This window comes from Dendrobates tinctorius, unplaced genomic scaffold (assembly GCF_039654945.1).
Source record: "Dendrobates tinctorius isolate UK_male_01 unplaced genomic scaffold, ASM3965494v1 ptg000039l, whole genome shotgun sequence".
NCBI classification, from domain to species: domain Eukaryota; kingdom Metazoa; phylum Chordata; class Amphibia; order Anura; family Dendrobatidae; genus Dendrobates; species Dendrobates tinctorius.
Genome location: NW_027361707.1, coordinates 51626313 through 51644680, shown reverse-complemented (window position 1 = coordinate 51644680; position 18368 = coordinate 51626313). Strand labels below are relative to the sequence as shown.

The 18368-nt window shown below is 45.1% G+C and overlaps 1 protein-coding gene across 1 annotated transcript in view; it reads left to right on the top strand.

Annotated features, from left to right (window-relative positions):
* SEL1L3 (SEL1L family member 3) overlaps positions 1–17414 on the top strand; it is an 86785-nt gene extending 69371 nt beyond the window's left edge. Inside the window, exons 17-24 of the mRNA XM_073574703.1 lie at positions 1619–1702; positions 2404–2494; positions 11667–11751; positions 12061–12167; positions 12299–12426; positions 14267–14369; positions 14456–14517; positions 17210–17414. Of these exons, the coding sequence (XP_073430804.1) occupies positions 1619–1702; positions 2404–2494; positions 11667–11751; positions 12061–12167; positions 12299–12426; positions 14267–14369; positions 14456–14517; positions 17210–17213 (664 nt within the window). The 3' untranslated portion in view covers positions 17214–17414. The remainder of the gene's footprint in view (positions 1–1618; positions 1703–2403; positions 2495–11666; positions 11752–12060; positions 12168–12298; positions 12427–14266; positions 14370–14455; positions 14518–17209) is intronic.
* Positions 17415–18368: the final 954 nt, after the last annotated feature.

Below are 18368 nucleotides of genomic sequence, written 5' to 3'. Positions count from 1 at the left end.
TTTGATCCTTGTGGCCAAAGAGTTCTATGTTAACCTTCGGTCCACAGGAAGTAGCGCCAGCATCCTGCATGCCTCTCTCATCAGGGACGCCAACTCGCCTCCACGGTCCTGCTTCTGCTGCTTGGGGTCTGTGCACAACTCGCAGATCCCCAGGCACTATGTTTAGGGCAGGGTGCGCTGGCCCTCTTAAAAGGACAATGCACGCTGATCTAAAGTTTCCCCAGCCAATGTCTGGGAGATGCTTATTTAAGGCACCTCCAACATGTATACTCTGCTTCTTGCATGCTTGCTGGTTCTCAGGGCCCCTGTTCTATTTTGTCTTTGTGCCTGCCTATATACAAGCTGCGCTTGCACCTGCTGTGCCCACCTGTATACCAGTTGTGCCAGCCTGCACCTGCCATGTTCACCTGTATATCAGCTGTACCTGTCTGCACCTGCCAGTATACCAGTTGTACTTATGCGCACAAGTCATGCCCATGTGTATACCAGCTGTTCCTGTAGGCACCTGCCAGTAGCCACCTGTTGTGCCTGCCTGTACCAGGCAAGCTTTCCCTTTCTAGGCCATTCCAGCTTCGTGTTCAAGGGTCAGCTGCCATGCATCTGAGGTCTCGCTGAAATTTTGCTTGGTCTTCCAGGCCTTGTCTTGACCTCTACTGTTCTTTTTAACTGCAATTTCTTAATTACAATTCTAAATTGAGGAAATGGCAGCTTGAAAACTCTTTGCTCTCTTCTTTTAGCCTTCTCCTGCATTGTGGGCATACATCATTTTTCATTTTCAGAGTGCTAGCCAGCTGCTTAGAAAGATAGAGGAGGTTGGGTTTTTATAACGCTGGGAAATTTGACTCACCTGGCCTTTCTGAACGATGATGGTGAACAAGTCTTAACCAACAGGCTAACTAAGGTCTGAAACCTTGGTCAAAGTTATCTGAGCACACCTCTCCAAGGGTTCCAAAACTTTTGCATCGGCCCATTTTTTCTTTTTGTAATGTTTAAAATGTAAAAAATTTCCTTTGCATTTTAAGATAGTGTCATCTTTTAAGTTTAGGCCTTTTAGAGAGAATTTCAATTTGCTAAACTGTTCACAACAGTAATTTTCACCAGGGGGGCCCAAACCTTTACCTGTCACTGTACATGTGTGTATTGTAGCAAATTTAAATACGGTAAATATTTAACTTGTTAGCCTGCTATCATTCAATTGATTTATACTTTATACTGCAAAACTGCAGTATTTGGTGTATTGGCTATTCTCCCATGAAGTCCTGCCTGTGGCTTTGCTTCACAAGAAGACTAAGATGGTAGCCACGGCGGTGTTCAGCAGGTCCCCAAATTTCATGGTAACCCATCAGCTCCCTGTGATCCCATCAATTGATGGCAGCATGTAAATAGTTAACAGCAGCTGTTGGACCTCGCATCGATCACTGCTGTTGCAGACAGATACAGCAATGTAACACAGCCAGCTTGTATGTTTATTTGTATGATGCAGGCTCTGATCATGATCCCGCCCCATACAGCCCACTGTGACCGGTGACAGAAATGTATGTCGCAAGTTGCTACGGTGTGAAACTGTGATGTTTTCAAAGATAATTAACAAATTCATAAATGTTTCATTAAAACACAGGTTGGTGAAGTTTGTTGGGGAGCAGAATGGAAACATTGGACTCTTCATCCGGAAAGCTGTGAATGCGTACCTGGATGGTGCTCTGTAAGTCACATAAAGTTCTCAAATATCCGTTCACCCCAGGGGGAGATTAAAGCAGATCAGCCACCAGATTTCACAAAACAGACTGCCTATAATACAAAAATAACATGGAAAAAAAATCTTCCAGCACTACTGGTGCTGAATTTTTTTTCTCATGCTATTTTAGTGATCTGTACACCTAGTGGGCTTCCCCTGTCTTTTCAGTGCATCAAAATATGGATTCTGCATATCTCGGTCAACAATACATTTAATAATAGACCTCTTGGTCCTGATGAGGCTAGTGTACTTATTGTGTAAAACCATGTCAGAATGGCTGTAGAATCTTTAAGTTTTCATGCTAGGTAAAAGGTAGAGCTGGACCCATAAAATGTTCATCTTTATCAGGATTATGCTGCAATTGTGACTTGTATTCACAATAAATACAGCAGCTTCATCAGGTCTAAGATCTGTTTGTACAATACAACCTGTATACGTTATTAATCTGGTGACTTGATCTGCTTTAAAAATGGGAATCACTGAGTGGGGCTCATCTGCAATCTCAGAAAGGAATGACTCACAGATGATGATACCAGTCAGCACAGAGGGACTTTGTCTTAGGAAATTCTATTACAACCTCACACTTGTGGGCAAACCTGGCTTCATCTAATTTGGGGTTGTGATGGTAACAGATCTGATTATTTTATTTTTTTTTTTTCCCCTTGCAGAGATGAGGCTTTTCTGAATTTCATCTTGACTGCTGAAGCCGGAGTGGAGATGTCGCAGACGAATGTGGCGTATCTTTGTGAAGAGCATTTAGTATGTATCTGTCATTTGGTAATGTACTAGTCCCCAAGCTCTGGACTACAGCTGTATCCAGCAGCAATGTTACAGGATCTTCCACTCTTGGAAATGTCATTCTCCAGGAATCCATGTGGTGATCAGCATCTACCTATTGTCATCTGTGACTGGAGCATGGAGGGAAACCTGGGTTGTGACCAGAGCTGCTCTTGCATGAGAGCGTGAATATCTTTCACATATCATCTGCATACACACTGGGGCTATTTTGAAGTGATTTGGTTAAACATTAAAAATATGCTAAGTAAATAGAGAGGCACCGCGCTCACAGGATGATTCAAAGATAATAACGTAAAAGTGAAAGTCCTGCCTTTCACACATAAGCCCGATAGTCAAAGCTGCAGGAGATGAAAATCTGCCACAGCAAGATACACTGATGAATGGTAAAGGACTTGTACAAACTTACCCTAGCTCTGCTGAATGAAGGTGCTGTGCTGATCAGTGAATGATCCACAGAAATGCTGGAAAACCAGGTGAGAAGCTGGGAGGATGAAGTGAATGAACTAGCTGACTGGGGTGCAAGTAATGAAGAGAGCTGGGCAGAGCCAGGATAGCTCCGGTCGGTAGCGTCCTGGATGCACAGCTGAGGGGGGCCGACACTGTCCTGCACTGACAGCGTGACGTCACAGGCTGAGGCTACGGAGCCTAGCTGGGGCCAAAAACCTACGCGTTTCAAAGCAAAACGTGCTTCTTCATCAGGGTAGGACGCTACCGGCCGGAGCTATCCTGGCTCTGCCCAGCTCTCCATTACTTGCACCCCAGTCAGCTAGTTCATTCACTTCATCCTCCCAGCTTCTCACCTGGTTTTCCAGCATTTCTGTGGATCATTCACTGTGATCAGCACAGCACCTTCATTCAGCAGAGCTAGGGTAAGTTTGTACAAGTCCTTTACCATTCATCAGTGTATCTTGCTGCGGCAGATTTTCATCTCCTGCACGCTTTGACTATCGGGCTTATGTGTGAAAGGCAGGACTTTCACTTTTACGTTATTATCTTTGAATCATCCTGTGAGTGCGGTGCCTTTCTCTATTTACTTATTTAACCCTTTTTTGGCAGAACAAGCACGGCTTCTGTCTAGGCACCAGCAGCCCTCCTTTTCTATTGGTAGCGCCGGTGTATATCTGTATACTATTAAAAATATGCTGTCCAACAGCCCCATATTACAAGGTACTACAAGGTAGCCACTGTTAAGGTCCCCCTACAGATTATATTTAGTTTACTGTCAGTCGAACCCGCTCATATTGGTTTAATGTATACAGCAGCATCTCGACTGTTCTCCGGCAGATGTTGGAGAATCGCTTAGTTACTCACTTATAACTGTGTTTCTCGGAACCCATGACAGCACCACGGAGAGAGGGGATCTGCCCATCCTGGACAGGAACCTACAGATAAAAAGGCGGTACCTCCCCTCCACCTTCAGTTGGTTTCAGAGCATCAGAGGGTCTCCAGATTAGTTAAACAGAAGTATATAAATAACATTATAATATTGCTTATCAAGAAGCACCGTGCCTAAACGGAAACACTCCACGGACAGTAAAACGTGCTCACCACACTTGTGAAGGGGGAGGGGATAAGCGGGTGCTGTAATGGGCTCCAAGAAACACCGTTATCGGTGAGTAAGCTATTCTCTCACCCATGACAGCACCACGGAGGGAATTAGAGACTGGTAGCTTAGGGAGGGACCACCGCCTGAAGGACCCTTCTCCCGAAGGTCAGGTCAGACATAGAGGCTAGTTCTAAACGATAGTGTCTGAAAAGAGGTAGAAGGTGTTGGCCGGGTGGCCACCTTTACAGATCTGTTCTATCGATACCTCGGATCTTTCAGTCCCCGAGGTCGCTACTGCTCCTGTGGGATGAGCTCTCAACCCCTCCGGAATGGTATTCCCACTGGATGTATATGCCAATCACATCCCTTATCCATCTTGCCAGGGTACTTGGATGCTTTGAGTCCCCTCCGAGGTCCCTGGAAACACACAGAGAGAGAGAGACTTCCTTCCTACATCCTTTGGTAGCCTCTAAATACTGAACTAAGCACCTCCTTCACATCTATGGTGTGAAATCTTTCTCTCCCCTATTCCTGGGATTTGGGCAGAAGGAAGGACTACCTCTTGGGGCCTATGAAAAATGTGATGCCTCTATAGGTAGATATGCTGGGTGAGGCTTCAAGATGACTATCTTCTAGAATTTTGGTCAACAGTGGTGCTGTTGATAGAGCCTGAATATCGCTTACCCTGTGAGATGATGCTAGCACCACTAGAAGCACAGCTTTAATGGTAAGATATTAAGGGGAGCTGACTGGATAGGTTCAAATGGGGGACCTGTTAGTGCAAATAGTACAAGATTCGGGTCCCATGATGGTAATTTCAGGCTAACTATTGGCCTAGACCTGGTTGCGGCCCTGATAAACCGTGCCACCCAGGGCATTGTCTGCCACATCCTGGTTATAAAAGGCACCTAAGGCTGCTATCTGTACTTTCAGTGTGTTAACCACCTGTCCCTGCTCTAAGCCCCTCTGCAGAAATTCAAGAATTTTGTCAATCTGGACTCCATCCTGGACCCTGGAGGTGGACAGAAACTTCCTTCAAGTTCTCCCATAGGCTCTTGTTGTGACCGGTTTCCTACTCTTTTGTAGTGTAGAAACTAGGCTTTCAGAGAAACCCCTTTCCCTCAGCAGTGCCCTTTCAAATTCCATTTGTTAAATGGAGGTTCACTGCTCAAGAGTAACACTGGTCTCTGAGACAGTAGGTCTGGGAGATCTGGTAGGACCCAAGGGTCGGTTATTGAGAGCATTCTCGGCCAGGAGAACCAAGTTCTTTTTAGCCAGAAGGGAGCCATTAGTATCATTCTCGCTCCGTCCTCTGACTTTCCTTATGACTGCCGGAATGAGAGTGATCGGGGGGAAGGCATACATTAGGCTCCGTGTCCACAGGAGCATAAGAGCGTCCAGGGCCCGAGGATTCCCCCTGGGGTCTAGGGAACGAAAAAATGTTTCCCTTTTTTTGTTTTTGTAGTTGGCATACAGATCTATGTCTGGGGTTCCCCACATTTCTACAATCTGCAGAAAAAAGGACTGTTTTAGGACTCGTGCTCCCTGGCGTAATATGGTGCGACTCAGGTCTGCTCTCCAGTTCTCTGTTCCCCGTATGTGCAGTGCCGAGAGAGATACTCGGATAGGGTGAGGATTTTGGAAGATGTGTTCATTAGGGCTCGGGACCTGGTTCCTCCCTGATGATTTATATAAGCCACCATCACCTGATTGTTCGAAAATATGCGGACATGATGACCTCACAGCACGGGTAGGAAGTGTAAGGTGTAGTCTACTGCCCGAGTTCCTTTTGGTTTGCTTCTAATTCCTGGCCTCCCCCTTCCCTCTGGGCCACCCTGCTGTTCATGTATGCTTCCCATCCTGTGGGACTGGCATCCAGGGTAATTGTGTGTGTGTTTCTCCCCCCCCCCCCCCCCCCCAAGGAATCCCTTTTGGATAGGTTGTCTTGTTTCCATGTCAGGCTAGGAAATGAATAGTTTTAGAATCCACGGTAATGCGGCCCCCTAAGTGACCCTGTAATGCTAACTGGCTGGCTAATACATCCCATTGGAGATGTCTCGTATGTAGCTGTGCCCATTGGACCGCCTGTAGGCAGGCAGAGAGAGACCCTAGTGATGACCTTGCTTTTCTTAGTGTCATGGAAGGGTTCTGAATCGCTCTTGCTACCATTTGAGCGATGCTTTTTTTTTGGCGGTCCAGGAGGTATTGCTCTTGGGTGTTTTGAGTCCAGTGTTAGTCCTAGAAACTCCCGAACGTGTTGGCTCCAACCTCAATTCTCTCAGGTTCAGAAGCTAGCCGAGGTTCTGTAGAGTGTTCATCACTCTGTCCCTCTGTTCCTTGGATTTTAGGGGCGAGCCGCTATTAAGTCGTCCAATATGGGATTATTTTGTCCTGCTCCATTAGGCGGGCATCATTTCTGCTACTAGTTTTGTGAATATGGGTCGCCCTCACACCCAAGGCTGTGGGGTACTCGGTACCGGGCCGGTGTCAGGGGGAATGTGTCACAGCAGCAGTGACCAGGTCCGTGGCCCTAGGCGCCCAATATCAATGGCGGTGATGTTAATAGTGCTATTGTTTGTTGGAATAGTTCGTGACGCCACCCGTGGTGTTTGGCAAGTAAGATGTTGAGCCAACGCTGCATGCTGATCCGCTGGGACTGGTGTGGTGCAGCAAAAATGGTGTAGCTCCCCACAGGTGGAGCTGTAGTCCCAGGGCAGTGTAGGTGCAATGGATGAGTAGAGGCGCAGAATGGTATAAATGCTGTTACCCAGATGTAGCGGTGCTGGAGGTGTTAGCGACAAATGAATGGAGGACACCAGGGCTTGTAGTTTCAACGCTTTACTCACAGTTCGTGGTACCCACTGGTGCCTGCCTCTGTGCGTGTCCTCCGGGGTAGAGACTCAATCAACCACCCGGGCAAGTCGGGGTTCTCCTCTCCAACACCCCGCCAACATGTGCCTTTCCTGAACGACTCCTCTATTGCACCTTTTAGTGTGACGAACTCCAGTACCGTAGTTCTCTGGAATTCCTCTTGTCTGATGTTCCTAGAACCTTACTTGTATGACAGCTGTAGCCTGATCAGGGACCTCCTGGATCCTGGCTCTCTATGTTGCTGTTGTGTCCCAAGTCTTAGATGGGAGTAGTGCATTTACAGCCAACTACTCCACCGGTGTCTGCTGCAGAACCATAAGTGTCCATACAACCTCGGGGACCAGGCCCTTGCCTTGCGCTGAGAACCTATAGGCAGGGTTCCTCTTCCAACCCACAACTCCTCTCTGTTCTCCTACTCCTTCGTTCCACGCTGTTCCTTCTCTCTTATGGAAGCTTACGTTGCAGGTCTATGTCTTTCTCCTTCTATTCTCTTTCCCGTGCCAGCTGGCTCAGATCACTGAGGCAGCTGCAGCACTCTTTCTAAACTGAACTCAAAACTACAGAACTGAACTCTTCTCGCCTGACCTCCCGTCAGACTGACCTTCCTTCTCTGGGACTCGCCCCAGACTCGCCTGAAATTCTAAACCTTCCCACTCTTTTATATGGATCTCCACTCCACCCGTCTCCCAGCACATCTCGTGTTACGAAGCAAGGAATCGCCAGAGGTGCTCTGCTACCCTCTAAGCATGAGCCGCAATGTGATCAGTGCTGAACTATCCTGTGTGTGGGATGCAGGTGTTGGAGTGCAGAAATGAGTTCCCAACTTACCTAGTTGGTGGGGCACTACACCTTAGGAGAAGGTGCAGTACCTCTGTGGCGACTGAGCCTCAGGGGCGCCACAAATACTCATGGGGCTATAGATATTCCGAACTGCAAGGTCCCGTATTGGGCCCCTTTTTATCTCACCCTCTATAGCGACCGCCAGTCTGAGGTATTTTCTGGAGTCTTCTTGGATGGAGGCGTGGTGATACGCGTCGCTGAGATCTAATACTGTCCTGAAGCAGTGTGGGAACAGGATTTTGGTGGTTAATTTGACTCCATTTTGAATTTTTGCCAAAAAACAAACGTTTAGACTTTTCAAATTTATAATTATCCGGAAGGTGCTGTCTGGTTTGATCACCAGAAAGAGGGGAATAGAAGCCTCTGCCCCTCTCCAGCAGGGAAACCTCATGGAGGACTCCTTTCTTTACTAAGCTTAGGACCTCGTTTTTGAGAGCTTTTGTTCTCGTATAGAGGATCTTAGTGGAGTTACAACGTATTTTTTGAGGTGGGAGAGAGAAAGTCTAGCCTTAGGCCTGAGGTGATCAGAATTGATAACCAAGGGCTGTCTGAGATTTCCTTCCACAAACTGTCAGAAGGTTTCTTGTCTCGGGATAAGTTACCGAAGAGGACCGCTCTCCTCTTCTCTCATCACATTCCTGTTCCCTTGGTGACCTCCTCTGAAAGAACTTTATGAAAGGACCTTTTAAAAGCTATAGGCCCCAGGTTTGGGCATCCCTTCATTTTATCCCCTGCCTTTGGAGGATGTGATCCAACGTCTCCCTGAAATAGGAACTTCGTTTCGCAGGGGATCGAGCATAGTTTCGTTTAAGCTTGTAAATCCCCTGGCCAACATTTGAGCCACAACTTTCTTCGGGCTGCGTTTTAACAGGGCTGCCGCTTTGGATAATAATGTTACTGAGTCGGCTACTAAGTCTGCCGAGAAGGCCGCCTGCTCCCCTTAATCTTGGAATAGATTCCCGAATCTTTTCCCCTGGGTGTACCTTCCCTCAACTATTTATCTAGTTGATCCACCCATACCATAAGGCTCTGGAGGTACATGTTGCTGTTATAGCTGGCCTATTGCTTCCCAAGCACCCTTGAAGGTATCAGCCTTTTTATCTAAGGGGTGATTCAGAGTACCACTGTCCTCAAAGAGTGCAAACTTTTTTTTTTTTTTTTTTTTTTCTCCTCTACATTCTTGTTTAGCAGGAACACCCTGTTTCTTTTGGCCCAGTCCCCCAACATTATGTCCTGGACTGGCCTATCAGGGTGAGGGTCTGCCACCCCCATGGTAGATCTTACTGCCTTTACCAGCGTGTCTACCTCCTCTAGGGGAAAACAATGACTGCCTCCCGTTTCTCGTCTGAGGATGATGAGCCGGTGTCCGAGGTATGTGAGGTAATCTCCTCTGACGTCGAGATGTGACTGGGGACCCGCTATGGCGTCCCTCCCTTTCACAACCCCCCCCCCCCCCATGTCAGGGATGAAAAGGGGGGGGTCCTCTGAACTGATTACAGCTCTTAGGTCTGCGGATTCACGGAGCCTCTTGTCTCATGAGATTGGTAGGGCTCTGCTACCAGTGGGGCATACCCCATTCTTTGTTTTCCCCCTTCTTTTTTCCCTAATAAGGGAAAAGAAGTCTGTTACAATGGTGAACATTCTCAAAGGTCACTCACCAGGTATGCGCGGTTGCAGGTACCAGTTCGGGAGGTGGATTCAGGTCCTGTACGGGCTGATCCAAGGTTGGTGACTGCTCTTTGCAGCCGATCTGCTGCACTGTGTGGAGTGGCTACTAGATCGGTCACCACGCCTGTCATTTGTTCATTTCCGGGGCAGCGCCATATTGGTACACCTCTGTACCATAGTGCGGGCCGCGCCCTGGGTCCCCACCAGCCCCAGCCTCCTTTCCGGAGCGGCGACTCAGTCCTCTACCCCCAGCCCACCCTGTCAAGCCCGTCAGTGGCAGCTTCAGGGGCCTCCCTGCTGTCAATCCTCGGACGGGACAGCCCTGGATCTCCTCTTTGGTAAGCTGCTGGTTCTGTAGGTCACCCATCAGGGACAGGAACCCAACTGAAGGTGGAGGGGAGGTACCGCCCTTTTTTTATCTGTAGGTTCCAGTCCAGGATAGGCGGATCCCCTCTCTCCGTGGTGCTGTCATGGGGGTGAGAGCGAAAAATTCAAAACTTTGAATTTCCAATGGCCAAAATTTATTAATTATTTTCTGGTATGAAAGCTGCTTCCAGATGCCTCGGTCATATGGAAAACCGGAGCCATCGGCCGACGTTATTGTGGACTCTGGAGAGGTAGCTGGTGTATGAGGGGGGGCCTTTGGCAGACTTGTTCAAGCATTATCTGACTGTCAACTGTTAAAGTGGCCGCAGATGATTGAAGGCAGAACATCTGACGTAATCTTCAACGTGCCCAATTTTTTTTTTTTTTTTTCTATCACGAGACATAAAGCCCTCCCATATACAGTAGATGGTTGAATCGTTCTTCCGGCAGCTATCTCTCCTTGCTCCTCCATACATGGGAGCGCTCGCTCAGCCAACTCCTCCAGTGGTGGCTGATCTCATTGATAACCCAAGGATCTGCAGTCTCAGATCCTTCTCGTCTGATATCCTCTATCTGGGAAGTCAGGAGGCCACCATACACGTTAAGGCCCTGTTACACACAACGATATTGTTGCAACGTCACCAGTTTGGTGATGTTGCAGCGATGTCGAAACGACATTGTTGCGTGTGACACGTAGCAGCGATCAGTTGGCTGATCGTTAATCGTTGCCTAATGGTCTGGGCCATAAATCTATTGTTGGTCTCCTGCTGGGCAACACACATCGCTGTGTGTGACAACAAGAGACCAGCGATCAGTGAGTTCCCAGCCCCATACAGCAGATGCTGGGAGCTGGTATCCAGGGTAAACAGCAGGTAACTAAGTGTCGCGTGGCACTTAGATACCCCCTGTTTACCCTGGATACCAGTGTTCTCGCTGGTCCTGATCGCTGGTGAGTCTGCCTACTGCCTATGTGACAGCTCACCAGCAATCAGCTAGGGGGGGGGGTTCGGCTGACATTAGTCTAACTTGCATGTAGACTTTAAGCCACCACCTGTGTATGGTGGGGATTGTCTGCCGGAAGAGAACTTGTATGATCACCGCCAAGTTCTACTGGATATGAGCCACCACTGCCAGCAGAAAAGGGCACTGGGTCCAGTCATGTCATGTTCACTGATGCATCCAATTTTAGAACAATCTGAATGCTAAGTGAAGAATCATGTTTAATGTAACCCTGTTCCTCCATGTACGGGATGTTCCCCTATTTAGTTACTACTATTAATCTTTATAACGTCCATAATGCTTCACATACGGCAGTTTCGAAGTGACACATCGTATCACACTGCTTTGGTAATGGCTACAGACAAATGAAAATTAACAAGCTAACAAATGTGGCAGCAGCCCTGCCGTATGAGCGAACAATCTATATGGAGTAGGTAGCAGAGGCCAGAAGATGAGTTATACGCCAGAATATAACATGGAGGAATTCATACCATACCATATGCATTGTTATGTAAACTATGGGGATCGGGCTGCTCAGTCCAAGAAATAAGAATATATGTCTAACATAAATGTGTAGTATTCACCATAATGGCATTGCAGTTTGTCCAACCCAAAAAACAGCTGATTATAATAATCTGGACCTATTACATGCAGCGCTATAAACATTTAATTGTTATGGCCATTATACATGGGTAACCTTACATTGGATTAATTCACTTGTATAAACTTCTTTTTGTACTATAAGCCAGTTTGTGAATCTATTATGTTGCAAATGAATGGAATTTTTTTTCTTAATGTTCTTTTTTTAATGTTTTATTGTTTCTTATGTTTGTCCTTTTGCAGGCACTGTCCGCAACAAGTCTAGGAGATCTTTGTATTTGGAGATATTATAACTTGTCTGTACATCAATACGATCCTCCAAATTACGGTATGTATCGTAGAACAATGGATGCCTTTTTAGTTCTATGTTACACATGTCCACAATGAATAGTGTAAATATATGCAAGTCTATATTCTGCAGCTACAACATGATGCTCTATTGTAATGCAATAACAACTATTGACCAGTAGATGGTGCTGCATATATGAATAGTGTGTGATGATGGAGAATAAATATTCCACTTGCTCATCTCGGTGACTTGTACTCTGTGCCATGACTTTTTGTATTTGGTGACATATAAATATAACACTGATCATAACAATATATAGTAATTACCGTACATATAACTCTTTTCCAGCTTTATTGAAGATGGGTGATTTATATTATGGTGACAAAAATCAGCACAAAGACCTGGGACTTTCCATGAAGATGTACACGCAGGCTGCGCTACAGGGCGAATCTCAGGTACACGAATATATCTGATGTGACCGTCCTCTAAGCCGCAATATTCCTAGACCTCCCATATTTGTCTTCTACCCTGATCTTCCATATTCTGTGTGTGAACGCCTTGGTGTCCCAGCTCTCCTCTTTTGTAGGGTTTTTTCAAGCTCGCCCAACTGGTTCGAGAAGGAATTTCGATACCCGAGTATTTGTTAAGAGACCTGAAAATCGAGGCATCTCTGCATCTTGATGATCGTTCCCTGGCCATAGAGCTCTATGAAAGGTGCTGTTGTGGACCCCAAATAATGGACCTTTTTTCCAGTCTCATGCTCAATATGTAGCTAGTGTGCATTCTCCTCTAGTAGTAGAGATGTCTGCTGGCAATTTACCAGTTAAAAAAAACTTCTAATCTAATATTTTAACTTGCAAGTGGAATATATTAATGTACTCCTCTCACCTTCCTTCCTACATTAGGAGACTTTGCACACTTAATATAGCAGCAGTATACATATCGGTGCATTACTAGCTGAGAAATCGACTTTTAATCTACGTTCAACTGAAAGGGCTCGGTGCACGGTTATACCCCTCAATTTTCACTTTTTGAACTCTCCCCAATTCTTTTTGACAACTGCTTCCCCTGAGAAAGTGCTGACAAACTCAATCTGCATACCTGTGAATTGATGCGATGTATTAATGTCCTCCTTTGGGTGCATACCGTTGGGCTCCTGCAGGGTCAGTAGGCATACACAGGGACGCAGATTAAGTTCAGGTAGTACTTGCCCTGGAGCAGCGACCACCATCAATTATATCAGGGGTAGTGCAAAAAAAAAGGCAAATTGGGGTGCAAGAGCCTTATAAATTGTATATGGATTAAGTCAATTTTTCTGTTACTAATGAGTTAATTCCCTAATCTAAATGTTTAAAGTGAACCCGTCACTTGCGCAAACGGATTTATGCTGTATACCATGTAAAAGTTCCAGAGCTCCCCTAGTTCTGCATCTTTTTCCTTTTAACGCTGTGTTGCTCCATTGTCAAGATATTCTCATTTCTTGCTTCTGGAGTGCAGAATGTGAAATCTCTGCTTGCAGACCAACAGGGCAGTTCTTCAGAGTTCTCTCTGGGGCTGTGTGCTTCCAGCCTCGCCTCTTGGACTCGCCAATCACAGGTCGGCAATGGCTGAGGCTGCTACAGTAGATGCTGTTGAGCTGTGATTGGCAGAGTCTGGGAGGGACAGCTGAAAGCGCACAGCCCCAGAGAACTCTGAAGAAATGACCAGTTGGGCTGCAAGAAGAAATTTCATTAAGTACAGTAGTTTATTTTGAATTTTGTGGGTGACAGACTCCCTTTACTTATGGTCAATCTTTTAAAGTATACATATCTGTGTAAACATGGCTAGATACAGAATTTACAATAATCCTGCTGCAGCAAAATAACAGGGCTAAGTGGTTTTTCAAAACTGTAACAAATGGGTCAGAATCCCTGCTCCTGGTTGTGATGGCTTTATCATCTCTCCCTCTTTATTCTCTCATGTTAGAGACAGCAGCAGGAGGGCTGAGGGGTTGTTCGCAGCAGATTAGAAGAATAGAAAGGGCAAGACATTATATACAGTCTGTTAATCTGATTTCCTCTTCTATGGCAGTTAGAGAATATAAGTTCAGGATAGAAGCTGTGCTGATAAATAAGCAAATGAGATGCCAAAGAAACACACCCCTGGATACACATCCAGCCTACATTACAGAGAGGGACAGTCCCAGAAGAAGGAACTTTGAAACTTAGATCAGGCTGTAAACTTCATATAGGCAGACTTGAAAATTTAATAAATGAAAATTGCAGACTGAAACGTAGTGCAATTCTATTAACTAACGTAACCACCTATATATGTAAAAAATTGTTTTTACTTGTCAAAGGCTTCTAGCCATTTTTTTTACCAGCTGTACCACGAAAATAAAAAAAAAAATATATATACACACACACATTTAGGTTGGATTAAAAAAAGTATCAATCTGGTGATGCTTATAAAAGATATAATTAGACATGAGACCATGGAGGAGACTCCTGCATATTAATTCTTTAATTTTATTGTTTAGAGCTGTATAGAAATCACTTTCTTACTATTTCTGCAGGTGTCAGAATCACAGCAGTGACGAGACCATCAGTCCTTGCACATTAATGCTGCTTTACCTGCGGATGACTGGCGCTTGGCACTTCATGCTGAATTCCTTTTTGGTAATGTTCGGCACTACCTTTCACAATGATATATTGGAATAGTCCAAAGTTATTGTGCAATTCGCATCACTTTTCTTCTTTTCTAGGTTCATGTACTGGTGATTGTCATGGTGGCTGCATTTCTTATAAAGTGTGTATCCTCTACAAGGTGAGACCTCATCAAATATCTGTGCTTAGGCCACCCGGCTTCATTCATTGCAAGTGAGGCCTGAGAATCTACAACCGTTTCTTAATTCTTCACTGAGACTGGTGGCTAAAGATCAGAAAATGGTTATGCCTTCATTTATATTGAAAAGCCGCAATATGGCTTATGCATCACATCATGGCATTCAGATTGCTGACAGTGAGCGAGAATCTTCAGTTTTCTTACGGAAGTCAAAATGTTGTCAGTCGTGTCCTGAACACACAGATGCACGACTGGTGACGAGAGAGAGCTGTCACACTTTGTAATGCTCTTTATTTTTTTTTTTTTTTTTTTACCGCTGCAAAACTTTTCTAGAGAAAAGACTTCAAAAATACTTTGACAATGCTTCCATTTCACTTTTATGCTTTTCATGAGAGGAGTTCTTGAGGGTTTTCTTAAGAGATTTTGAGAAACTTCCGGGGGAAGAAAGAAAATGTATGTAACGTCTTCAAAGTGGATCCTGATGGAATCTTCTCCAAACTAGTCACAGTCCAATGAAAAAGCTGAAAAAAAAAAAAAAACCCTTTCAAACACCCTTCCAAACTAGTGATGAGCGAATGTGCTCGGGTGAGGTGCTATCTGAGCATGTTTGAATGCTATCTGAGTGTTTTCAGCCTGCTCAAACCTGAGTCCCCTCAGATGCATGTCTCGCGGCTGTCTAACAGGCAATCCCAGCATGTGTTGTGGCTGTCTAACAGCTGCGAGACATGCAGCCGTGGGGATTCAAACATATTTTTCGAGCACGCCGAAGACACTCGGATAACACCTTATCCCAACACGATCACTCATCACTATTCCAAACAAGACAAGCTCCTCCAAAAACTCGCAATAAAGGGTATATGCACAGTGCCTTTAAAGTGAGACTGACCTCTGATACATGCTGCCCGATTTGTGGAGAGATTATGCAGTGGTTGTGCCACCAGCGTCTTCCTTTTAATCGCTTAAACTATAAATTCAAAAACACATACTACTTCTGACCGCTTCACGGTTTTCGATCCCAGAAGCAGTTAATAAAAGTACCAGAGAACTGAACTTGTGCACAGCAATGTCTTTTTTACATTGCTGTGCATTATGTTCATTTTGTGACGCTTTTTCAGATGGATAACAGGTGAAATCTGCTGGAAAAAGATGTCGTGTTATGTGTACATGGCCAGGTTGTTTCTGAAAAACTTATTGAGCTGTGCACATTTGTAAGCACTGGATGAGCCAACCATTAGGCCAGTCATGTTTTACTAAGTCTACACCATCAAGAACTGACTAATTGCAGTTACACCAGTAAATATTGGTAACGACATCATCCATCTTCTGTCAGGATTTTAGTCTCTCGGTTATTTGCACTGTAATCAATGACTCCTGGTAAACTCTTCAGTTTCACAGCATGACAGTAGTGGAGACAATGGGCTAAAATCACAGGTCAGTCTGTTATCTTCACTTGTCCCAATGGCTCCTGCCTCCACTTCTGGTATGCATGTTACGTAAAGGCCAGTTTCCCAAACCCCATCCTCATTGCCGCCAACATGTCATGTTTTCTGGATTTCCTTGCTATTGTACAGGTGATGGAAGTATTAAGGCAATAGAAGCTACCACAGGTTCTCACACCTGTTCAATACTAAGGAAATTCTGAAAACCCAAAATCTTGGTAGTGGCCGTTCTCACATACTGCAGCTCAGCTCTCACTCACTTCAGAAGAAACTAAGCTGCAGTACTGGAGAGCGGCTACTACTCCGTATCACTCCAGCTTTACACGCTGTGCACATCCGGCTACAACAGGAGCTTCACGTAGCTGAGCAGTGGGTGTGCTGGGTGTCAGATCCCCACTAATCTGATATCGACCCTAAGGATACATCATTAATATAGAAGTCTTGGCCAACCCCATTGAGGTCCATATTGAATGACTACAACCTGCGAACTGAAACCATTAAAGTGAATTTGTTCAGTTTTCAATATTTGTACTGACCTGAACTTGACGGCTTCATAAATGCCTTGGAGGATGTGACGTTCAGGTCAGTAGATCCACGGCGACTCCGTGCATCATGGTCGCTACTCACTGTGACACACGGACGCCTGAATTCAGCTGAACGCTGAGCCTACACTTTGAAGACCTTGTTTGTTGGAAGGGTGTGAGACCTGATGTATGACAATGTATGTAGCCTTGTAAAATTATAATACAATGACTTTAATATTGAGATATAATGTGGTAACTACCCTACCAAATCATTTACATGCCATGGTCCTAGCACCCAATGTAATTAACGGGAAGCGGACAGCTTTCCGAACCACAGATGGCATGTATCAGATGGTGGCGCTCTCATTTCAGACAAAAATAATAGTCACCAATTTGCTGGACGTAATATTTTCTCAGAAGCCACAAATGGATGCTAGTTAGAGCAGCTGCACGAAGGCAAGACAAATGGTAAGGACCGTACTCCAAAAATATTGGCATTGTACAGCTAAGGTGTCAGCAGAGACCAACTTCTTGGACTAATCACCTGAACATTAAAAGTAAAATGTATCTGGCTGACGACATGCAGCCCATGTCTGATTCATGCTGTCTGTGGTTCGGGCAGTAGGAATCAGTTCTCTTGTTCCCTTTAGCCACAGTTCAGCTTATATGCATAGAAACTATATAATAAAAGATTCCTTTTTTTTTTTCCAGGTAACATATTGCTGTCCAGAAGAGCTGACAATGTCCATGGTTCTCCACAACCAACAGACAATGATGATACTTCTCCTAGACCTGAGCAAACTGAAGCGTCTGTGTTCCATCTTCCACCACCTCATTCCGATATACTGGAAACCAAGACCTGACAAGATGACAGACAATACACAGTGTTGGCCATGGAGTCAACTTAAGGATATGACATGAGGGAAAAAATGGCTTTGCTATGTGCTACTACATAGGAGTCCTTTTTCCCTCTTAATGAACATTCGGTGGATGATGTGGGATGCAGCACTACTATTTCATCACTTTAATGACTATTTGAAGGAACAATTCTTCTTAATTTAGGAGGAAATTGACAATGAAAAATTGCAGGCAATTTTCTACATGTGTAAGAGAATAAAGATTGTAATTTTTAAGATTCTTACGATTTATTAATAGCTGCTATTAATGTGACATCATGGGATATTGGTTTACCACAGAGAAGGTGGTATTGAATCTCCAGTCTGTCCTCATCCATAAATATCGCTGTAGATATTGCACAAATTATAGCCTACATAACATTTGAGGAGAATCCCTTCATCAGGAATCCCCCTTTATCGGCTGAGCAGAAAGCTGCTGCAAGCTGTCTCTCTGGCGGCGCTGCGCTGACACATTCATATTCCATGCACCGCCGCTTACAGGATGGCTAGAAAGTTGCTGCTATGCAAATTATGGAGAAAAAACACAATTTTAAAACATCTTAATTTATTCACTATCGAGTATTAGCACCATGTGCAGGGGTCCATGCACTTACACACCTTGGCTGGTATCATTGAAGTTATTAACAGTTGTCTGAGGAATGTCCTACCATGCTCAGTACACTTGGGCACAAAAATCAAGATCTGCTGCTGGCACCTCCTTTTGTCATTGCAGACCAATGACACCCCATATGTGATGGATATGAGACAAGTCTTAATACGCCGCAAGCCATGGTATCATGTTTAGGGCTTACAGGTTGTTCACAGTACCACAAGCAGCATGTGTCCTGGTGCTGTTATGTGGAAAAATGTCTTCTAAGACACTTTAGAGAAATGACCATACCACTGGTTCTCCACCAATTCAATGTAACTCCATGCCGTATGTGTCCCTGGATTGAAGACTAGAAGGGTCTGAC